The sequence below is a fragment of the Maniola hyperantus genome, chromosome 10, assembly GCF_902806685.2.
Source record: "Maniola hyperantus chromosome 10, iAphHyp1.2, whole genome shotgun sequence".
Lineage (NCBI taxonomy): Eukaryota > Metazoa > Arthropoda > Insecta > Lepidoptera > Nymphalidae > Maniola > Maniola hyperantus.
In genome coordinates this window covers 7,705,560-7,730,389 of record NC_048545.1, presented here as the reverse complement: position 1 = coordinate 7,730,389, position 24,830 = coordinate 7,705,560, and the positions used below count along the sequence as shown (strand labels likewise).

Genomic DNA, 24,830 nt, shown 5'->3' with positions numbered 1-24,830 from the left:
TTAAAAATTTTAGGTGTAGCATTCGCAACTGAAACTAAACTTTTGACATTTTTAGTAATATGAGACCTAGATGTGGTTTCCGGCTTGTTGTTATTGTTCTCAATAGTTTCTAATAAGTCAGCCTTATTTTTTAAGAATTTGGAAAAAGATTCTAAATTTACTAGTTTGAGGGTGGCCTTATGTTCCTCCCAATCTCGCAAAGTACGGCTGTCTAACTTTTGACAAATAATGAAAATTATTAGAGTATCCCACGATCCGGTTGTTTCACCGAGAATTTGTAATGCACGTAAGTTTTTATTGTACATATCAATGAGCACACGTAGAGAGGTAGCTGATTCCCTTTTAATAGGTTCATGTTCGAAAATAGCCTTAATGTGGTTTTGTACTAAAAGACGTGTGTTGTCAAATCGCTCGCACAGTGCATTCCACGCTAAACAATAGTTAGATGCAGAAAACTCTAATGAGCAAATGATCTGAGCTGCACTGCCCTCTAAAGATGCACGTAGGTAGTGAAACTTTTGAATATTACTAATGCTCGGGTTATCATGGATAAGTGATATAAAAGTGTCACGGAACTCAAGCCAGTTCCCATAATCGCCACTGTATTTGGGTATGTTTATTGTAGGTAATTTCACTCCCCTAATAACACTCTTTGTCTGCTTCACTTTCACAACACTCTCCTGATCACTAGTGGAAGAATCAGAACAAACAGAGACATTATCACCATGATTGAATGACCTTTCTTTTCTTTTGAATGAGTCGCACAGCTGTTGAGCCCTTGCCATTGCTGAGAAGTACTGAGTCTCGAATTCAGATCTCTGAAGAGACTGGTTCTGATGTTCCTCCTCAGACAATGACAAGCACTCAATATTCGTTTGGACCTCATCAAAATCATTGTATATAGTTTCTATTTTATTCATGCGAAGCTTCAACTCTAACTTATCAACTTGACTGCAGTCAGATACACTCTTTAAGCTACTTACATAATTCTCAAATTTAGTTAATCGACCCTTATATGAACCTCTTTTCTTCACTAATTCGTGTAATTTTGACATTTTAATTGTGTATAGAAATTAACAAATTAAACAAGGAATTGTATTAATAAATGAAAATATTCTATAATAATTAACTGTAATCAAAAGTGTCTTGTTCAAAACTATAAATTAATCATGTAATTAGATGTAAATTGATCAAATTAAGTTGGAAAATCTATTGAATTACAACAGAAATACAATGAAAATAATATAATAATCGAATGTCCAATGGCGGGCCGGCCATGTGCCGCGTTATTACATCTAAACAATTGCTCGCCTTTGTATGCTATGCGAATAAGATGGGACAAATAAGGGAATCTAGACCGATTTAGGACATAATTGTTAGGACTTAAGTACCTCGATTCTTAGTTCTTAGCTCGTATTTCGTCTTGCCTGTATGCAATGTTGGGTTCAACAAAGATTATTATAACGTGCGGTTCGAAGACCAAAATGGCTAAGTTCTCGTAGAAAATTTTGTTTAACTCACTGGTTTTGGCTTCTTTCTTCCTTTCTTGCTGGGATTGATGTTTAGTTGTTTGTTTAAACGGTTAATAGATGCGCATCTCTTTTTAGGAAAACTTTCTTTGTTAGATAAAGACACGATAAAGATGAGAATTGATTTTTTTCATTGATTGACATTGAATGTTGTTTTGACAAGTGTCATGTCTTGTCATGTGTCACAATTGACACTTGTTTCGTTTAGTAGTAATTGATTTTAATTCTGAACAACGATGAATAATTATTATTTAATTAATAACACTAGGCCTTCCATAATGAGTATCATCACACCCGGTTTTTCTCATCCAGCCACTTACCAGGCTTTCCGTATCGTCAACCCATCATAAAATTACTTGCACGATACTATACTTACTATACGTGCAGCGTGCAATATGCACCGCCCGCCGTCCTACTACTAAACATGTAGGGAAAGCAAACAATACGCACGCAATATTGGTAAAAATAATAGCGTCGTAAGTCAGCCTAGCAAGTGGCAACCATAGGTGACAGAGGAGATAAGTTTTTAATAATTGTTACAGCCTCATACAGTAGTGGTTGGTCGAGCTGCTATACTTCTGGAGTGTGCATATTTAGTTCACAACTGCAATAAAGGACAATGGCCTTATTGGCTGAAATCCAACATGGCCAAAAACCCCTGTAAGTTACACTAAAATTAACTTTCGTTAACAAAGTCTATTTAAATTACATAAATAATAATAATTTATATATCATTTGATACAGTGTCATCCGGTCCCCTACAATTAAGACGACAACGTTTAGCTGGAAAACTGTTTTACCAATGGGCAGAAGTGAGTATTGAAGATTAAATAGCAATGTGGCTAATTCTGCTGTTTGCAATCTCTAAACTAAATTGCAGGTCTAAATCGAGTGCTATACTTTTCAGCAGGGAACATTATGAAAGGGATGGCAACACATACCTAATATCTATCTATGTATGTATGTATGTATATTCTTTACTGCACCACAAAACACAAATGACAGGTTACAAAAAAGAAATCTTAAAAGTTAGGTACAACAAGGCAGGTACATAAATTAGGCCTGTCATCTTAGTTTTATGTTGGAGATTGTGTACTACAGAATCAGTCATATTGTTGATACTACTCTTGAATGATTCATTAACTAGATGACCCTGAACTTCGTCCGCGTGGATTTAGCTTTTAAAATTCCCATGGAAATTCTATGATATTCCGGGATAAAAGTAGCCTATTACTTTCCAGGGTTTTAACTATATCCGTGCAAAAAAATCACGTCAATCCGTTCTGTCCGTCAATGAACAAACACTCTTTCGCTTTTATAATATCTGTAGGGCGATTTCGTACAACCTGCATCAGTCATTATTACAATCTCAATTGTTTTGATTGGCTAAATTTATGCTATTTTTGTTGCAACAATGCATGGTAGCCAATAGTGAGCGAGCGTCAACCAATCAGAGGTAATTGCGATCGTGACATTGTAGCTGTCATTCCACCGCAATCGCGCAGCAGTTGGGAACGAATGAATATCGTCTGTACTCAAGCGTAACTTTGATCGGTGAATGCCTGACTAGCAAATAACAATAATGTATTTTTTACTTCAGGCAATAGGGAACAGACTTGAAGATATGTTGAATGAGGACAAAAAACACATTGATACTGTTGTCAACCTTGTGAACGATCCCGATGGACAAAGAGAACTGTTGCAGCAAGATGAAGAAGAGGACTTCTTAGATGAAGGTAAATTACTTATGTTTTGGACAAGGACTACCACCTATAGACGCCTAATAGCCGAACACCCCCGATCGCCAAGCTTAGGCAGTTGCTTAGCATAAAGGTTGGCCCACGCCCGTTCGATACCCTCATTCCGCACGGTGTCTTGATTACGTGACTTTTGAGTCCACCAATCACAACAAAGCATTCTCCCCTGTCCCCAGCCAACATTTTACGATTTTGTTTTTATGCAAAACCTTGTATACGTGTATTCTTGACGTTGAGTTCTCTGTGGTTTTGGAGAATTCTTCTCAGCATTTCACGCATTCATTTTTTCATACGCGACATATTATATCTTTAAGGGCCTACGCAGACGAAGGACTGGTTCGCTGTGGAAAAAGCACAGTTCATGACAGTTAGTACACTTGTAACAAAACGTCTTAGCTTCACCTACACTGGCAGATGTCAAATGTTACCAACATTTGACGCTCGGTAGGCTATGAAACGACTAGGTGTCTTTGATTTCGCGTCACCCCTAGATATTTGACAGATATCGATCCAGGATCAAAACCGAGAGTTTTCTCACTCTAGTTCATTCTGGCAAAAGCCCCTCAGCTTTTACTACAGTGTTTTGCTATCCATTGTGCTGTGTTGATGCAGCTCTTAGTAAAACAGAAATTGTTTTTATTTGCTAGAATGTGGTACAATTCGGTCTTAAATCTATTTTGATCTAACACATTCAACCAATAACTCAGTGTGCACATGATTATAGTACATTATCATAGCATAGTAAAATATGAAAATTTACAATCAATAATATCTACTTAACTCATTTATATATAAATTTATCTATCTAGGAAGTAATGGTAACAACATGATTTTATTCAAGTATAAAAAAATGCATGTCGATGTCAATAATAATTTAAATTTAATTTAAAAAGTGATCCATTTTGTCCTTCGCGGACAATAATCCCTCGTCTGCGCAGGTTGTAAAATAAAACTCATGTTGTACGGAGACTTTGGGTTGCAAAGTGATAATTAAGATAACTTGTTCTTGTAACCACAGCTAGTATTCGTCTTCCTGGAAAAACTATCGGAGCGGAATGTCCTCGGGCACTTCGAATAGTCGCTTGCGTGCTTCTCTTTGAAATCACGGCATTTCTTCGAGAGACTTACCAAAACTTGCCTAAATCATGTCGATCTTCGTTAAAGGAAAGAGGTCCTTGGGACAGAGTATACAGGTACGATTTTTGCTTGAGTAATCCATTACCTTTATTTTTGGTAAGTAGTTGCAATATAACTATATATATATATCTATTCGTTGTGTCATTGATTTCTTTTGTTATTATTTTTTGCGAAGGTGGATGCAAAAGCGGAGACGTTTATTGTGTAATACTAAGTGAGTTCATTATGTTTCGTACATTAGTAATGATTAAGGAGTGCATAATTATGATCAAACTTTTCATTTTAACAGGGCTCTTAGCAGTCAACACACATTAATGCCAGTCGAGTATGTGATTTAAATAATGCATGTTTAATTGCACAATATGTGCATGCACATAGTTTGTAAATACAATTGTTTTGAACACGGTTTAAAAGTCAGATTGTAATTGTAAAGTCACTCATAGTTTCAAATAATAGCGTAGGTTTATCACAATATCTCGGCACGGGATCCAGTAGTAAAAGCAGACGGCCATTTAATCATGTGTCTACTATACCTTGTTCAGGGGGTCGAGCTAACATAGGGTGCTCTCTCTTGCACAGTTTTATAGAAGTGAAAAGGACGCACTATCGTGATTGATCAGTTGGTGTAAGCATACCTTAAAAATGTGATGGTGCTTTACTGCGTTTATATTGCTCACTACAGAAAACCTCAAGGATAAAGGATTGTTAGCTTTTGCCCGTACCTTCGTCCGTACGGTATCGAGATAAAATAAATATGGAGATATTTTATTTTTTAATTATATATTGTAAGTAATAATAAATAATACATCATAAGTTAGGAAACAGGAAACAATCCAGTGAGCAAGCCAGGTCAACAATATAACAAGAATCAATACGCGAAACACGGCTGGTTATGAAGTAAACAGAATACAGTCAAATTAGCACGTCAGGTCAACGTAAAATCAAAAACTAGAATAAAATTAGGAGCGCCAAAAGACACACGACCGCACCGCACGAGAGTCAGATATTGACTGACATTTTGGTCACCCTATGTGCGTTATCTGCGAACAATGACGTACAGTTTTACTTTCTTATTAGCTCGTTTCGATGAACAGGGTATAAATAAATGTAAATATTACGGTGGATTTGTATTTGAACTATATTACAGTAAAAAGTAAATCCATCATGTCTGCCTTTATACGTTGATCCATTAACAAAAATAATTAATAAATTTTACCGACTAAAATGGCAACTACTTCAAAATATTAAAGTGCATGGTATTGCATACAAAATAAATTGCAAATGAATTAAAGTAGGTAAAATATAAAATTATTTTTGAAAGTACAATTTACATTTTACATTTGAAATTAGTTAAATACAAAATATTACTATAGTTTAGCAATAGTGACATCGTATTTCGCTTTGCTACATTGGCATGCCAATTATTCGAGAGTAAATTAAATGATTCAGAGAAAGTGCTCTTTATAGTTTAAAATAGTAATGTACTTCTATTGCTAAAAATCATTTACAAGAAATCACGATTTATATTTTCACTGAGTGTATCTGGATTGTTTGGTCTGTGGTGCAGGGAAGCAAATCGGCGATGGAGTATGGCACTATCCAGTATGGGACACTCTCAGGCTTCAGCACAGAGTCTACAATCTATTGCTGGGGCAGAAACTGAACGAAAGATATCCTTTGTGCTACACGAGCCAGAAAATGTATCTGGCGGGAGCAATGTTACCGTAAGAATCTAATCGCACAATTTAGAATAATTTCATAGAATAGGTACCCTCATACCGTACCGTACAGGTAACATCAATGTGCGTTGTTGTAAAAATAGACGTATTTAATGATACTTTAGATCCTAGAGAATATGCATTTGGAATTATATCTGTTTTTGTGAGTAGCTTAAAATGGGTGACACGCTATTTCGGTATTAGAAATAGTGTATTAGAGAAGGGGAGAAGGCCATTTTCTATACTTTATTTGGAATTTTCTGAATCTAATTCTCAGCACAATAATCGCATAAATGGTTTTTGTAATTTTTTATGATATAGTTGCCAGAAGCAGTCCCGCCTGAAGACAAGAAGTCAAGACTAGGCTCTCGTGGGAAAGGCATAGCCCGTCGAAACACCCAACAGCATGCGGCTTACGGGTCGTTCAAGCGGCGTTCTATTAAGTTGAGGCAAAAGGACCCACGAGAACTTGATGAGTGTATGTGAAATTATTATTACATTTCCTAAATTGAGAATTTAATGACGCTTTGAAGTAATGTTATAATTTTTCAGTCATAAATCGAAGGTCTGATTCAATCCAAAGTAGAAGAAAAGTTTCATCATTATCTGATAGGAGTGATACATCTGAAGTTTATCCCGGAACAGGTACGAACGTAAATTAGTCACTAACTAAGGGATATCCATGACTTCATCCGCGTGGATTTAGTTTTTCAAAAATCACGTGGAAACTCTTTGATTTTCCAGGATAAAACGTAGTATATGTCTGTCTCCAGGATGTAAGCTATCTCCATATACAAGATAGATGATACTTGCGACTTCGTCCACATGAATTTAGGTTTTTTGAGAATCTCCAGGGAACTCTAGTTTTCTGGGACAAACAGCCTATGTACTTCCCTGCGATGCAAGCTATCTCTGTACCAAGTTTTGTCAAAAACGGTTAAACAAATGGGTAAGAAGGAATTAAAGCTTGTGTTTGACTAGATCTTATAGATATATTATGTATATGAATGAATATTTATTAAAAATCGGTTACATATAACTTACATGGAATTCTAGATGTTCCTTTGTATAAGTCCCGCAAATTGCTATTGCGCTGAAGCCATGTCTCATTAGCATCGAAATGATCAAAAATCAGCTCGAAACTTCAGTCTAGTGCTAACGTCACTTAAATGGCGGTCACGCGCATTAGCAATTACGGGACTTATATTAGGTTCATAGATGTTCAATTGTAGCAACTTTTACTGTAGGTATACTTATTTTGAGGCAGTCAATCGAAATCTCTGTCTTTCGAGCTATTATTTTCAGGTGGTACAGTGATAATGCCGAATGAGGTCGATAGTGGTGGTGAGGAAAGCCCGGGTGTTTTATCCGATGACCATGACCATCCGCCCGACAGCCCCGACAGTAATTCGACAGATCTACCGGACTTAAATAAAGGTTTCCCTTGGCTTAAGGTTAGATAGATTTAAAATACTATATGACTTCGTATAATATTTATGTAGAACTAGATGACGCGGGCGACTTCATCCGCTTGGATTTAGGTTTTTTAAGAATCCCGTGGGAACTTTGATTTTCCGGGATAAAAAGTAGCCTATATCCTAACTCGAGATGCAAGCTATCTCTGTACTAAATTTCGTCAAAATCTGTTGAACGGATGGGCCGTGAAAGGCTAGCAGACGGACAGACACACACACTTTCGCATTTATAATAATCGTAAGCCATCTTATACTTAAAATTTAACTGATTTGCAGGTGATAGTGAAGTTCTTAAATTCTTTCAACTATGTATGCTGTCATCAAAACTTTTGTCATCCATATTGTTTCCGCCGCAATATGCGAGCTACTGTTCGACTCACAAAGTCTGTTCAAAAGGTAAATATACTAATAATACTGTAAAAAATGTTATATTTTATTATTCTGACAAAAAATATAGAAAAAATTACATAATATGTGTCCCGAGTTTCAAATATTTATATTTTCAGATATATGGAGAGAAATTTGGTCCAGAAATAAACACAACAAATAATGAAGAAGGGCCAGGTGGAGCGAGAAGGGGTCGCCGCGCACGAAAACCTTCTGAACATATAAGTGATAGGTAGGCTAAAGAACTTTAACCCAAAAGACTTAGGCCCGTATCCACTTAAGCGGAGATGTTCAACAGACTTATCAGGTCATTAATATATGACGTGCTAAAATTATCACGAATATTGAAAGACTATCTGATGTTCGCGTGGATTATGATTTTTGAAAATCTCGCGGGAACTCTTTGATTTTCCGAGATAAAAAGTAGCCTATGTCACTCCGGATTTACCAAAGTATACCCATGCAAAAAAATCACGTCGATCCATTGCTCCGTTGCGTGATTGAAGGAATAAACCAACAAACTTTCGAATTTATAATATGGGTAAGTGATAAAAAATAAAGTAAGTATGTTGTTCTTACTCCTAGATTCGATCGATCAGTGCTAGAGAGTGCCGGTTTGGCCTACCGCACGTCTGGAGTGGAAACGTCTCTACCCACTCACGAAGCCCCGCCCGTCAACAAGCCCGGTACAATACCATACCCTCCTCTTGAACCACCGCCTATATTGAAGTACATAAAAACGCATGTAAGTCATTCATTGATAAGTGGTGTTTGCACACCTTTGCATAAAACGTTTCCTTTTAGCATGCTTCATAAAATGGCGACCCTTTCTTTCGTCTCTCGTTTCGTTTGTGTTATTTAAAGTTGGTTAAAACCAAGCGAACAAAGTTTTTCACGGTTTTGAAACCAAATAAATCAGCGCCACCTCTTAGATACTAATGAACGACCCGTTTGAAATCCAAACGTCCGTCACTGAGGTTGCATTGGTGTTAAAGCACCACTGAGTCGGTGCCGTTTTGTTTGTTCAATGGCCCTGTCCATACGAAGTAATATATAAGTCAATGGTTAAAACACAGGTTCGCGATGCATACCACGCGCCATTGGCCGCGCTAGTTAAAGGTGCGACCACACTGCCCGAAGAGGTATTCGCGGACGCAGCGGGCGCGGCATGGCACCTGTTGTTAGAAGCGGACCGCGAGCTAAGCGCGTGTGCGGCCGCACTTTTTATACTCGCAGCTGTGAAGGCTCCAGCCGCCGCCGCACATCTAATGCATCGCCATTTGAAACATCCCGATCCTGCCTACAGGTACTTTTATCAAATGGTCACCATTGACAAAAACTACATAGGTCCCATTATCATCTAAATATATAAAAGGAAAAGGTGACTGACTGACTGACTGACTGACTGACTGATCTATCAACGCACAGCTCAAACTAGTGGACGGATCGGGCTGAAATTTGGCATGCAGATAGCTATTATGATGTATAGGCATCCGCAAAGAAAGGGTTTTTGAAAATTCTACCCCTAAGGGGGTGAAATGGGGGTTTGAAGTTTTTGTAGTCCAGGCGGACGAAGTCGCGAGCATAACCTAGTTTGTATAAAAAAAATTAAATAACAGTTTGAGCCAACTAAAGCCTGGTCGAAAATCATTTTATATTTTTTATGCACATTTTGAAGTTCATTACTGGGTATATTAGATAGTATCTAAAAGCATTGTAACGTTTACCGCCTGAATATCATTTAAATGATTAATTAGTACACATTCTTAATTTTATATTCGTATTTTATAACGGGTAAAAAGAAAAGAGTAAATCTTTGTCTTTTGTTAGTAATTAAAGGAACACAAACAAGGTTACAGCTTGTAAGTTCCTAAACCTAATCTCTTTACGATTAAACATTATTTAATTGAACTATTTCAGAATTAACGCTATTCTGAGATTCCAAGTGATGTGGAAACTACGTTATCAAGTATGGCCTCGTATGGAAGAGGGCGCTTCAATGACATTCAAAGTGCCTCCTCCGGGCATCGAATTCACTCTCCCGTCACCAAAGATAGGCATCGAATCGTTAGCGGTTGTAGATCCGCCATGGAGTCCACAAGTCAAAGATAAGGATATGGAAATGACTATCAACCAAGAGCGTCATGTAAGTAGTACCACAGTTCGCGACAGTTAGATACTTAATAACAAAACGTCAAGGCTTGACGTCACTGGCAAGGTAGCCCTAAAGAAGCCCTATATTTCTTTAATTTTAGGTCAACATAATATGTTCTCTAATATTTGACATATCGTCGATGCAGGATCAATCCGAGAGTTCCCTCACTCTAGTTCACTCTGATAGTACCTACTTGCAGCGCTTGTCAGGAAAGTTGAAATTACGCAATAGGATTTTTTTTTATATGATATTATAAAGCGGGGTGCGCGGGGCGAGCCAAATTCATATTTTTTTCGTATTCCACCTTGTTCGTATGGTATGGTATTAAAGTTCAAATTGACTTTTAAGTATTATTACCAATCTTTTGTATGGGAATATAGATAAGTGTTGTTCTTAGATTTTTTCAGGCAATTTTTTAAATTTTTCTCTCTTTAAAACCATCCTCGTACTTCAAGGAATATTATAAAAAAATAATTGGCGAAATCGGTTCACCTGTTCTCGAGATTTGCGCTTCATAATTCATTATTATGAATTGTTTTATATATCTTAAACAAGGTCCTAATTCACAGCGATCATTGGTAACTGCAACTAAAACCCGCAAAAAGCAACAAACGGAAGCAATCAAGAAGGCATTACAGCAGCGCGATGATAAGAAAAAAGCAGAACGAGAGAGCTTTCTCATCACAACCATTCCCATAACGCGGCAAGCGGCGCGGGAGCCGGCCTTAGACCATGCTGCCGACGATCATATTGAACGTAAGCATTTATGTTTACCACCGTTTTTGGCACAATTTTCCAGGTCTCTGTTGCAGTATTAGAGACTATTTCAAGATCCTTTATTACATTTGAATTATCATTTATGAAATATCTCATCTAATCTAAACCAATAGTTCTTAAAATAGTACTATCCTCTTCCGCAGTGATCATTCTGAAAAGCATATCAGTACTTTTAATTCCGACAATTTTTTATAAGACATTTACGGACAATATCAAAGCTTTTCTTGATTATTTAGCTCCACCAGACGAGGAAATCGTGGAAGGAGTGCGCGGCTCGCACCACACGCAAGTAGCATCTGCACTATTTCCGTCGGTATTGTGCTCTGCGGTGGCAGAAATTATATCTCTTCTGGATGATGCCGCTGTTTCCCGCGAAGGATGTTCTGTTTATGAAGTGGCTTATCAGGTACTAAAAATACATCTCTCTCTATCTCTTCCCCCCCCCTCTCTCTCTCTCTCTCTCCCTCTCTCTCTCTCTCTCTCTATCTCTCTCCCTCTCTCTCTCTCTCTCTCTACATCGTTTTCCTCGTTGAGCTCAGTCAGCCAGTAACTATTTGTTTCAAACAATTGTAACCCTTATCCATACTTAATATTATGAATGCAAATTTGTGTCTGCCTGGTAGCTTTTCACGGCCCATCCATTTAACCAATTTTGACGAAATTGGTACAGAGATACTTTTGTCCCAGAAAAGTAAAGAGTTCCCACGGGATTCGTAAAATACCTAAATCCACGTGGACGAAGTCGTGGCCATCAGCTATTTCATACAGAGACAGCTTGCATCCTAGAGAAGGGCAAGGGCTACTTTTTATTTCGGAAAATTGAAGAGTTCTGACAGAATTGATAAAAAATTGATCAGTCGCGGGCATCATCTAGTGTACTAATAAAACATTATATTCTTACATCAAAATATCCTTAGGTTATATGGGGATGTCTAGTGGAAGATTCGGCGCTCTTCTTACGTCACGTACTAGAAAGACTAACGCGAGACCATCAAGACGACATGTTCAAACTTCTACGCCATCTGATACGATTCATACCACGATTACCGCAACAGGCCGCGTTCGCTTTGTACAACTACATCATTGGATATGTCATGTTCTACGTACGAACGCCTCATGAAGATGGACAGAGACTTATCGGTGCAGCATTATCTATTCTCTGGATGGTACGTATTTATTGTCAACCAAATCCACACTTCCATTCTAATATTATGAATGTGAAAGTGTGTCTATCTGTGTGTGTGTCTGCTAGTTTTTAGGGTTCCGTACCTCAAAAGGAAAAACGGAACCCTTATAGGATCACTTTGTTGTCTGTCTGTCTGTCTGTCAAGAAACCTACAGGGTACTTCCCGTTTAACTAGAATCATGAAATTTGGCAGGTAGGTAGGGCTTATATCAGACATTCGGGGAAAAATCTGTAAACCGTGAATTTGTGGTCACATCACAAGAAAAAAATTAAAATGTGTTTCGAACAAATATTGCTATTTTCGGCATTCAAAGTAAGATTGCTATATCAAGTGGGATATCATATGTAAGGGCTTTACCTGTACATTCTAAAACAGATTTTTATTTATTTTTATACATAATAGTTTTTGATTTATCGTACAAAATGACGATAAAATACGATTGTAGGACGGAACCCTCAGTGGGCGAGTCTGACTCGCACTTGGCCGGTTTTTTACCAATTTTTACGATTGATACAGATTTAGCCTGCATCCCTGAGAAAGACATAGGCTACTTTTTATCCCAAAAAAATCAAACAGTTTTAACGGGATTTTCATAAAACCTAAATCCACGCCAAAGAAGTTGCAGTCATCGCCTGTTTAGTACAGAGATAGCTTACATCCCGGAGACGATATCCTAGAGAATCAAAGTTCCTACGGGATTTTTATAAAACCGGAACTTACGCGGACGAAGTCGCGAGCATCATCTTGTAAAGAAGAAAATACCAGAAACTTAAAAACAAAGAGTGACCTTATTGTTAAAGTGATCTCTTCCAGGCACCCCATTCATAAGAACTAATAGAATTGTAAGAGGGAAATCTATCTATCGCGCCACGCCCCACTACGTCACAGTAATGTCATGAATACTTCTTCAGATTCTATGCTTGTAAACCCACTTTCCACCACTTTGTTGTATCCTACTGTATGATTTTTTTTATATATATTTTCACTGTATGATTTTTTCTAGGTGGTGCATAGCGTCCATGGTATAATGTTTAAAGATTTAAAACAAATATTGCGCAAGGAACAATGCGACGCTTCGATTCTTCTTACTGCAAATGTTCCCGCCGCTAAAAAGATCATAGTACATGGGCCATGTAAGTCTGGTTTTTGCGATATTTTCTCCTAGCATTGTGAATACCGATATATAGCCTATTTTATTTCGACCTTTCGAAATTACATTTCATTGTTTACTCGAATTTGGATAGCACTTGAATTGTTTCACTTTACTTTTTTTTCCATTACAAGTTAGCCATTGACTGCGATCTCACCTAGTGGTAAGTGATGATGCAGTCTAAGATGGTAGTGGGCTAAATTGGAAGGGCTGTGGCACATTTTATTACACCCATACCCCTTATCGGTTTCTACACGGCTTCGTAGAGTTTCTCGACTGCAATCTTACCACCAGTGAGGTTGCAGTCAAGGGTTAACTTGGTTCTGAATTAAATTAAAATAAAATCGTACTGGAACGCTTAATCGCTAGGAGCTACGGCTTTGCCGGTAGGCTGGTAACTAGCCAAGGCCGTAGCCTCCCACCAGACCAGACCAGAGACAATGTAGAAATTATAAATTCCCAACTTGCCACCCACTTGAACCCACTTGTAAGACCATAGTGCTCACCACTGGGCCAGGGAGGTCATCGTCTCTATGTAACCAAGTCGATTTTCTGTTTTCCGACAGTTCTATAACTAGAAAAAGGAAAAGCAAAAAACTTGTAGGATATCCTACTTCGGGCTAACGACCAAGTGTACCTAATCCCACCATTTGATTTATGCTTAAAATCCTTCTTTTATATTAACTTCAATTATAATAATGAATAATTATAATTTTAGCGGATAATGAAGGCAGTATACCGTCACAATTCCCTGTTCAAGAAGACACTCAGTTTTGTCAAATCTTGAGAGAATCTCTAGATTACTTCGGCATTCCCGAAAAATTGCATGATGAGCATTTCCTAGTGGATTTTAAGACACGTGAGTTTTATCATGGTTTGATTAATAGATAGTGTTTATTCCATAAATGTGTGTGTATTCCATAAGTCTTATTTATTGTGGGTTAGGTTATCAATTTAAATGAGAATTTTCTTCTATTGTGTAATCAAAAGTACAGCTTATACACAGTGGCGTGCAGGTCATAAAGGCATAAATGCACTGCTTACCCCAGTTGTAATAACTCAATGCATATTTTTCATTGTGACCTGCATGTAAACAGCCTACCTAACTAATGCCTACCCTGGCTTCGAACACTGTGCACGCCTTTGCTTATACATCACTAATTTTTAATCATCTACCATAAAAAATCTGCTTCGTCAGAATTTGATACTTAACATATTTTTACAGTTTAGATAATTTAAATCGAGTGTCCTACAATATTCATATAAACTTACAATAAAAATGATCAAATAACAGCGTTAAGAATAGGTATATTTCGTTACATTCGTAGCGTAAGTATAATGTGTCCACACATTTATTTATATTAAGCAAAACAAACTAATACTTATCCTTTAAGACGTAGCAAATATACCTCCTTATAATTTTAGGTCAAATTCACAACGCTCAAAGTTACGTCCGCGACCATTATTTCTTCAAACGCTCTCAGTACCCTCAATTGAGACTCGTGCATATGGAACCAGAGGAGGCTTTTGAAAAGTTACAACAGCAAGAACTGTTGCAAAAATTCGTGGAGATCGGGAAAGTATCGCTTACTTGGGCCATTCTTAAAAACGTGGATATGGTAAGTTCACTTTACTAGACTTTACTATTTGCATGAATAAGTTCCGGCACTCCGAACAAAATAGGATTCTATTTATTCGGGCGTGTAAAGGCAAAGGTATTTTCGCCATCGTAATTGGCCTATATAATAGAGGTGATTCATTTATTCATTAACCTGTTAATTTAACACATATTAAAGTTTGTTGATTACATTCGATACTAAAAGATAACAATTTTAAATAAAAAAATATTAATAAATCAAAAAATACATATAATAGATTGCCGAGGAGATTCTTGAATATTGAGGTAGGATTCTATCTTCAGAAAGAATAACGATGAATTTCTCACAGTTTTATTAATCACTGTTACCACTTTGGATGTTGGTATAGGAATAAATCGGTGTGTCGTAAGACTAACTATTACTGAAATGTACGGTGTGAATGTAGTAAACCTTCGTTCCCGTACCTACATTCACACTAATTCATTCCTATATTCACAAAATACAGATAAAATCACACTGTCAACCTGTAACAACAACTGTATTTAGAACCTACCTACAACTGTATACATTATTTTATAATAGGTACCTGCATTTATTTATGATATTTAACATTCGGCCATTCTAACTACATTAAGTTTGTCCTCAAACTTATTATACATAACAGTTTTTACCTATTTTCATAGTATTACCTATACCTAACAATATCACAAAATTCCAGCAATATGTACATTATAATTTTTAAGTAAATCATAATTATGTAATTAAATACTATTTATATTAATTGCTTTTACTCCTCATTTCATGAAATTATAATCCAAATACATCCTAGCAGTAGACATAATTTTGTAATAAGTATTAATTTTTCATTGGAATATTTAGGTTTAAGTGTTTTATAATCTTATGTACTAACTATCCATTTAACTAGAACTGTTTGTTTCCTCAAAAATAAATAAATTAAATTAAAGTAAATTCGTGTACAGCTTCTGAAAAATAATCTGGATTGCATCGAGGACTTCACCCAATTTGGGCCACCCTCGCTTTCCAATCCAATTAATCGCATCTGCACCGGACCCCTCACCGTCAAGTCAAGAACTCATCGTGCTACCAGACTTCACGGCCGTGTACGACTTCCAGATGTAACGACTCTACTACCCATCTGCACCGGACCCCTCACCGTCCAGTCAAGAGCTCATCGTGCTACCAGACTTCACGGCCGTGTACGACTTCCAGATGTAACGACTTCACTACCCATCTGCACCGGACCCCTCACCGTCCAGTCAAGAGCTCATCGTGCTACCAGACTTTACGGCCGTGTACGACTTCCAGATGTAACGCGACTCCACTACCCATCTGCACCGGACCCCTCGCCGTCAAGTCAAGAGCTCATCGTGCTACAAGACTTCACGACCGTGTACGACTCCCAGATGTAACGATTGTTAACCCATCAAAAACAATAATAGCATCACACGTTTTATCATGAGTATCAGATCAAATACCATTCATTAAAAACAAGACACAAAAATATCAAAACATCATAATAAGTATCATAATTGTACAACTGAAATCAAAGTAGGTAATCATTCAATCATATATCTTCAAATATCACTACATTTAAATATCAAAACATCATAACAAAGTATCATAATCGTAGTACTGAAATCAAAGTAATTGTTTATCCACTCATCAAATACTATTACACAACAATATCTAAACATCAAAATTTTATAGTATCATAATCGTATTACTAAAATCAAAGTAATTGTTTATCCACTCATCAAATACTATTACACAACAATATCTAAACTTCATAATTTTATAGTATCATAATCGTATTACTAAAATCAAAGTAATTGTTTATCCACTAATCAAATACTATTACACAACAATATCTAAACTTCATAATTTTATAGTATCATAATCGTATTACTAAAATCAAAGTAATTCCTTGATCATTCGTCAAGTACTATTACACAAAATAGTAAAACATCATAATAATAATATAGGATCATATTTGTAGTATTGAAATCAAAGTAATCGTTTAATCATATATAACATCAAATACTATTACACAAAAATATCTAAACATCATAATATACCTAGTATCATAATCTTACTTACATCAAAATAATCATAGTGTGAATAAGCTTAAAAATCAGTTCAATCTTTCATCGAGCCTGTCTCATCATCTAAGAATCACTGTGATTACTCAAGATTGTGATCCATGATCAACATGCCAATTGTTTGAATATTCTACTCTGCTCAGAAGTAGCCCGTTTCCTCATCATGAAATCAATTTTATTTATACCCAGGATAAAGTCGTAAGTTACTCTCCAACAACCACTTTTTCATCTCACTAAATACCTAAGAATAATGAAAATGTCAAAAACCGGCGAATTTTAAGGGATATCGGGCTTATTTATTGGATAAAATCAAAATGACATATAACGTCACCATGGTAACGTAAGACAAGTTATAAGACGATCAATGTCAATCGACATTGACAAATACCTATTCATACTTCAAACTGATGTATAATGTATAATCTCAGTTTTTGATATTTACTAATTATTTGACTTATTCAATCGTTCTGGTCATTCCATTTTTTTTTTTTTTTTTTTTTTAGGTAAGCACTAAGTCTAACCACATATTTTGCACGCCATACATAAATGGCAAAATGTACCATCATTTACTTTGCTACTCACATATTTTGGCAAAATAAATCATTTCATTTCGTATCATTTCAATCATGCTATGGACAGCTAACAAAACTCTATTTCATAGAATGACTAATTTAAGATAGGTAGGACATTGGTGAAACGCACTATAAGTCATCCAACAGCAAATGTAGCGGTTAATTTTATTCTTGACATAGTTATTCTCGGACAAAGCCACCCTTGGTGAAATTGGGCCTTAGCAATATTAGAGCCATAAATACTAGATATATCGTACTAATAATTTATCTAAAATGCTAGTTTCTCTAAGAGAATCCGTTGTGTTATTCGGCAAAAGTTTCTCTTTCAGTCTTTAAACTTTTATAGAGATCTCATTTCGGTATAACCGTTTTTTTTTTTTTTTTTTTGAACTAAATTCTATTTATATTGACTATTTCATGTATTGAGAGCCTTCGGGCACAGAACAGATGTGTCAAATGTTGGGATCAGCAGTAGACGTTGAAATCAGACATTATTTTTATTGATCAAAAGATGAGTTCGTTAATAATTCTAAATCGACTTTTAATCAAGCAACCAGACCACATCAAGAGTTTTCAAGCCATTTTTCATTTGTAATGACTATTCTATTTTAAATTATGGAATTTGTCTCAAATATGAATTAGGAGACTAATTTTGGAAAATCCATTATGAAAACCCCCGGATAATATTGTACAAAAATCAGCGTTGGATTTTTTTTTCTTTTCTTTTAATATTTAAATAATGCCACCCTCTTGTTGTTTGTAGAATCGTCCGAAAACCTGTATCAATCACTATTACAATCGCAATTGTTGTGATTGGCTGAATTTATGTCATTCTTGTTGCAACAATGCATTGTAGCCAATAGTGTGCGAGTATCAGTCGATCAGAGGTGATTGTGATAGTCACCAATAGCTGTCATTTTACCGTAACCGAGCACCAGACAATAGCCTAGCTATTGCAGAAAAGTTCTAAATAAATTGTTTCAAGTAACCTGCCCCCATTTAGTGGAAATTTCAAACCCAAAAGTTAGTGTCGGTATCCAAGAAACGACACTAATCTTGATATTTAATTGCAACTGGTTTCTTTTAATAATTACTCGTAAGTATACCTAATATAAAAGTTTGTTCGAGTTTGACCCTCATCATAATCTTTAATTCCAGCCATATTCAATGTTCACAAACCGCGTTTTTTTTTCTACTTCAATACTTTACTACTACTGTTCTGATAGTACACCCTTCTATATACAATACTCTTGGCTATTTACATTTCATTTTAATTAAGTAAATCACTTCACTAATAACCTATAAGCCTTTATCTGACATAGGTATGATCTAACATTTCCGCTATTAAAACTACCTACATCAATATTGAAGAGTAGGTATTACAGGCATTTAATTGCATGACAAACTATTAAATGACTTATCAGAGTTGATGTAATAATTAAATCAGGTAGTTCTGTAAAATGTTACCATTATGGAATTGAAATATAGGATACGTGCACATGCGGATAGTCAATTAAGTATGCGGTAATATTTGCTTCAACCCAATCAATGCATAAAGAGAAGGTACGAGTAAGTAAGTATGTAGTTTAAATCGGAATGACCACGTCAGCCACGCCTCCTATAGAGGGCAAACTTTTTTTTTCTTGACGACTTAGACGATTAGTAATGTGCAAAGAGGCGCTGCCCAGATTAATTAAATACTAAACCCGATAATTGACTACAGCTTGTTTGTAATATTCCGAGGTTATTCGCATTTTTATTTATTTATTTAAACTTCTTCATCAATTAACTCATCATCACCATCATGATCACCCCATTACCAGCCCACTACTGAGCAGGGTCAATTAATCCCTCAATAATTATCTATTTATGGTTAATTGTTGTAATGCATAAGATTCCTTTTTAAATCAGAGGAATCCCTACGCATTCGCGCTAAACTATAACTATTCATTTCTTTTCTTCAAGCCATTCTTTTATAGATTTTATTCTTACAAAATTCGTGTCTAAAAGTAACTCATCGACAATGTCACTAGCAGAAAATTCACTACTTACAACAAATTCTTACTAAAAATAATAAAGATTATTTTATTTCTGTTTTGGTTTATGGTTATATTACAGGTTAAATTACATACCAACATTGGGTTAAATGGTGACTATAGACCAAAAAACTACGGACGAATGGCGTAAGTAAATAATAAGTGGGTGAAATGCACCCAAAGCATCGATTAACAACATAGTTTCGTGATTAGCAAGGAATAAGTACCTAGGTACCTATTTTGCAAACAAAACATTTTTTTTTTCTTCGTTCTTATTAAATTATCATTTAATATTGTATAAGAACTGACATTATTTAAGGTTATATAAAAACTTAAAGCACGAGTACCTATTAGTCTTCACGCCTAAATTAATTACACTAAGTAAACACAAACACTTTGACCTTGACTTTGCATCTGTATGTATGTTTGCATGAGTAAGTAGATAGCAAACAAATTGCAATCCCGAAAATTAAGCCAAATTCGTGTTCATTTTCATTTGAGATCAATTATAATTCTCGTGTAAATATTTATATGTTGGTAACTAAGTACTTTTTTTTTTAACCCTTCCTAATATGATCATATTGTTTGCTACAACGACACAATATGGCGAACCGACTTTCCTTTCTTAGCTTGTACCTACCTACTCATAATAGCTAATATCATTGCGAAATAAGATGAAACAAAATCAATTAAAAGTTTTCGATTACGAAAATATTGATATCGGACTTTTAACGTTAAAGTAGGTGCCTACCTGCCATTCTTGGTAATTACGTATGTAATATGTATCCTGAATCCTGATACCCTCTTTTTCTTTTGTATTATAACTACAAGTTTCCTACCAGTATGCAATAATAATGAGCTTCATGGGCTGTCGTTTTTCTTTGATATACCAAGTCAATTGCATAATTATTAATTATTTACCTACATTTACATTAATGATTTAACCAGGCTTTATAAAAGATTGCAATAATTGCGCAGTCCCTATAATTTACCCAAAAAAAATGTTTTATTACCGACCTGATGTATCTTCGTGCGATACCTGTACCTACTTGATGCTCGGACCCTCGCCAGCTCAAACGGCGGCGGCCGTATGGTGCCGCATCTATAGTCGCTCCAGGAAGGCAGCCTGGTGCCCGCACAATCGCGGCGGCGCAGCGCGGTTGCGGCGGCGCAGAACGGTCGCGACGCGCGGCGCGGCGGTGGCGGTGCCGGTTCCGGTTCAGCGCCCGCCGCGCCATCACTCGCCTTTACCGAAGGTAGTTAGGGTATATCTCGTCCAGTCGCAGAACCTCTTGACCGTACTATTTATCTCTTCTTTCGCCTTCAGTACAAATTTCAACTCGTCAGGTCGCAGAACTTCTTGATCGTTCCATTATTTCGCCTTCCTTCAGTACAAGTTTCAACGCGTCCGGTCGCAGATACAACGTCGCTCAATAATAATTATTCTGATGTAGCAGCAGCGGTTCACTATAGGATGAGTCACTCGTCGTTTCTTCGTGTCTTCGTCTTTGTTTGCCGAATTATTGTGAGCATTTAGATTGCTTCATCCCACTTCTGATAATAGATTGCCGAGGAGATTCTTGAATATTGAGGTAGGATTCTATCTTCAGAAAGAATAACGATGAATTTCTCATAGTTTTATTAATCACTGTTACCACTTTGGATGTTGGTATAGGAATAAATCGGTGTGTCGTAAGACTAACTATTACTGAAATGTACGGTGTGAATGTAGTAAACCTTCGTTCCCGTACCTACATTCACACTAATTCATTCCTATATTCACAAAATACAGATAAAATCACACTGTCAACCTGTAACAACAACTGTATTTAGAACCTACCTACAACTGTATACATTATTTTATAATAGGTACCTGCATTTATTTATGATATTTAACACATATTATACCTAATTATGTCCCATCTTGGACGAAATCGTCCAAGTGTCCCATACCTACGTTCTAAGTAGCTGCAGTAGGTAGGTAGGTAGCGCGAAGATTCCAGGAAATTAAAATTCGAAGCGGGCGCGCGGTGCAGTGGGGTGGGGAATGAACAGTTGCAAAACGCGCGCGCGCCGAGACATACCGAAGGCGACCGAAACCGATTACGTCACGCGATATCCGCGAGTCCGCAACAAGTAGTCGGTTAAAAATACCGATGTATTGAATATGGTTAAAAATAGCAAGTTAACTAATGTTCAATACCACCTCATCGATATGATAATAAATTTAGCATATCAGTTAGCAAATGATTTGTTGGTCCCATCGAATACATACAAAGTGTTATCAAATAAGTTAAATAATTTTGTTGTTAATTTTGTTGATGTTTTGATTTGATACACAAATAATACATAAGTTAAATAACTTTGTTGTTATTTGTTGATGTTTTGATTATTAACGATAGTGCGCGTTGGTAGACTTTTTACTAGTTTATTTTATTTCGGTAATTTGATGATGATGACTTTATTAAAAAAAAGGATTTTTGGCATTCCTTCTCTCGTTATGAAATAAAGTTGGTAGGTATTGAGTATTAGTTGGCATTCGTTTTTCGTGTTTAAGTAGGTACCTACTTCTTTAGCAGGTATAACATGATATTATATGGCAGGTTTTAACTTTTATATATAATTTATCGAGGTTCGAATTAAAATTCAAAATTCAAGTGAGAATTTATGTAGGTACCTAGTAAGTTAGGTAGGTACCTACCTAGATAACTTAAATTGATTTTATATACTTATTTAAGTAGGTAATCCATACTTGTCCATATTTAGTATTATAAATGCGAAAGTGTGTCTGTCTGTCTGTCTGCTAGTCTTTCACAGCTCATCCGTTCAACCGATTTTGACGAAATTTCTGACAGAGATAAACAACACAGAACGACAAGATTCTTGTCGTTCATAAGATAGCTTGCATTCCAGGGAAAGACACAGGCTACTTTTTGTCCCGGAAAATCATAAGAGTTCCCACGGGATTTTTATAAACCTAAATCCACGCGGATGAAGTCGCCCGCATCATCTAGTCTATACTAATATTATATTATTATACATATAATATTATAAATGCGAAAGTGTGTCTGTCTGTCTGCTATCTTTTCATGACCCAACGGTTTACATCCCGGGGTGGTGAATGGAGTAAATGATGGTGGTGTCGATAATAACAGAATATGGAAACAAATTGATTCAGTAATAATATTATCATCAATTGCTCCAAAGACGGCCGAAACCAAAGCTCAAGAGGAGCTAGACATGTTTTTGAAGGAGACTGTAGTAAATAGAAAAGTTTGCCCTTTGACGTGGTGGAAAACCCACCAATTAATATATCCAGTGCTTACACAATTTTCAAAACCAAGTGTAACATAATGGTTAGTTCGGTGCCGTGTGAGAGGGCATTTTCGAAGGCGGGCTATATCATTAATGATAGAAGGACTCGCCTCAGTACATCAAAGGTGGCCCAAATCATGTTTCTAAATGTAAATAAAATCTATTAAGTAAATGCTAAAAAAAATCCAAAAAAAAGTAGAAAAAAATTCTAAATGTTAATAAAATCTATTAAATTAAAAAAACCTAAAAAAAATAAAAACAAGTTAAAAAAAAAAAAACGTAAGTAATGTAAGATAAAATCAATGAACTTCTAAATATGCCTAGGCACAGATGGGTAGCTAGACAGTCCTAAGCCTGTTTAAGTATGAAGGGAATTTCATTTTTTTTCAACCGTTATATTTATAACGTATTTATTTATCGATATATTTTTTTAACAATTGTTTTTAGCATATTATGAACATTTAACAGTATTTGACACCACTACTATATAAGCTGTGATAGCCTAGTGGTTAGGACGTCAGCCTTCTAATCGGAGGTCGGGGGTTCGATGCCGGGCACGCACCTCTAACTTTTCGGAGTTATGTGCGTTTTAATTAATTAAATATCATTTGCTTTAACGGTGAAGGAAAACATCGTGAGGAAACCTGCATGTCTGAGAGTTCTCCATAATGTTCTCAAAGGTGTGTGAAGTCTACCAAACCGCACATGGCCAGCGTGGTAGACTATGGCCAAAAACCCTTCTCACTCTGAGAGGAGACCCGCGCTCTGTAGTGAGCCAGTGATGGGTTGATCATGATGATGATGATGAATTGGCCTATAGTCTATACTAAAGACCTGCATCTATAGTTCGCGACTGGTCGAAATGGCAATCGGGGTATGAGGCGGGAGGGCGCCCCGCCCTGCACACCTGTGCTATCCCGCACTGGGTTAGCGCGGGGACTGTGCGGGTGTGCGGGGCGTCCCCACATACCTTTTGTCTTCAGAGTATCCTGTGAAGGCACCCAGGGTATTATCTACGAGTATAGCAATTATACCTAAAACGCACCGCTAAGGTATGGAAGGGCCCCATCCGGCTCTCGTTTTTCCGATACAAATAATATCGGTAACTTCGGTCGAAAGTTGTTCACACAATTTATATTGTAGGCCATAGTCATACAGTTTATAATATATTTCCAGGTAGTCCAAAGAGTAGTTTTCCTTCACGACGAGCTGATGAAATTGCCATCGTTTCCAAGGAAAGCACTGGAAGCTGATCTAGCTTTGTATAGCCGAGGACCTTTGGGCTCAACACTGCTTGGGTTAGATGTGCTGCATAAGTTTATGTACGTAATGGTTATCTATTAAACTTTTGGCTTTAAAAATTTCGCTTTAAAATTGGGTTATACCTAAATAAAATTGATTTTAGGTGGGTGCGTCTAATAGCCCGCATGTTTGAAGCGATGGCAGGAAACTTTACATCGTCGAGAGACATACATCTCTTCTTGAACGTACTCAATGGAGCCTTGATGCTTCACAGCGAAGATTCGCTGATACTCCGATATGTTATAGCAACCTACGTGAACGCCGCTTTTAACTTCAAAAATATATTTTCTACTAATGGGTACCTCACTTTTTACTTATTAAAAACATTATTGATCGTTTTCAAATGTTCCCATTTTTAAATAATATCTGTCACGGCTGTACTCACGTGTTTAGTCGACGTTAGCCCGACTAGTTTCGAACCCATACGGGTCCTTTTTCAAGGGAGTCCGTTCGCGCACGTGCCGCGGTTTTGACATAACCCCGTATGGGTTCGAAACTAGTCGGGCTAACGTCGACTAAACACGTGAGTACAGCCGGGACAGATATTATTTAGAATGGAAATCACTCACGGTAGTTTAAACGCTAAAGTTCCCATTTTTCGTGGCATTTATATAG

General features: G+C 36.6%; 1 protein-coding gene across 14 annotated transcripts in view; it reads left to right on the top strand.

The window, feature by feature from the left end:
• The window catches only part of unc80 (unc80, NALCN channel complex subunit), a 61,223-nt gene that overhangs the window by 21,892 nt on the left and 14,501 nt on the right, over positions 1–24,830 (top strand). For 7 of the 14 annotated variants that reach the window (XM_069501194.1, XM_069501198.1, XM_034972976.2 and 4 more), the window contains 23 exons: positions 2,072–2,189; positions 2,274–2,341; positions 3,130–3,265; positions 4,305–4,479; positions 4,599–4,637; positions 4,713–4,748; positions 5,991–6,147; positions 6,463–6,619; positions 6,694–6,786; positions 7,447–7,595; positions 7,893–8,012; positions 8,123–8,235; positions 8,589–8,748; positions 9,080–9,309; positions 9,924–10,149; positions 10,728–10,914; positions 11,172–11,341; positions 11,853–12,101; positions 13,126–13,255; positions 13,991–14,131; positions 14,698–14,891; positions 24,090–24,235; positions 24,319–24,513. In XM_069501194.1, the coding sequence (XP_069357295.1) occupies positions 2,072–2,189; positions 2,274–2,341; positions 3,130–3,265; positions 4,305–4,479; positions 4,599–4,637; positions 4,713–4,748; positions 5,991–6,147; positions 6,463–6,619; positions 6,694–6,786; positions 7,447–7,595; positions 7,893–8,012; positions 8,123–8,235; positions 8,589–8,748; positions 9,080–9,309; positions 9,924–10,149; positions 10,728–10,914; positions 11,172–11,341; positions 11,853–12,101; positions 13,126–13,255; positions 13,991–14,131; positions 14,698–14,891; positions 24,090–24,235; positions 24,319–24,513 (3,389 nt within the window). The remainder of the gene's footprint in view (positions 1–2,071; positions 2,190–2,273; positions 2,342–3,129; positions 3,266–4,304; positions 4,480–4,598; positions 4,638–4,712; positions 4,749–5,990; positions 6,148–6,462; positions 6,620–6,693; positions 6,787–7,446; positions 7,596–7,892; positions 8,013–8,122; positions 8,236–8,588; positions 8,749–9,079; positions 9,310–9,923; positions 10,150–10,727; positions 10,915–11,171; positions 11,342–11,852; positions 12,102–13,125; positions 13,256–13,990; positions 14,132–14,697; positions 14,892–24,089; positions 24,236–24,318; positions 24,514–24,830) is intronic. The other 7 variants (XM_069501205.1, XM_069501200.1, XM_069501203.1 and 4 more) reach the window with 4 other exon arrangements.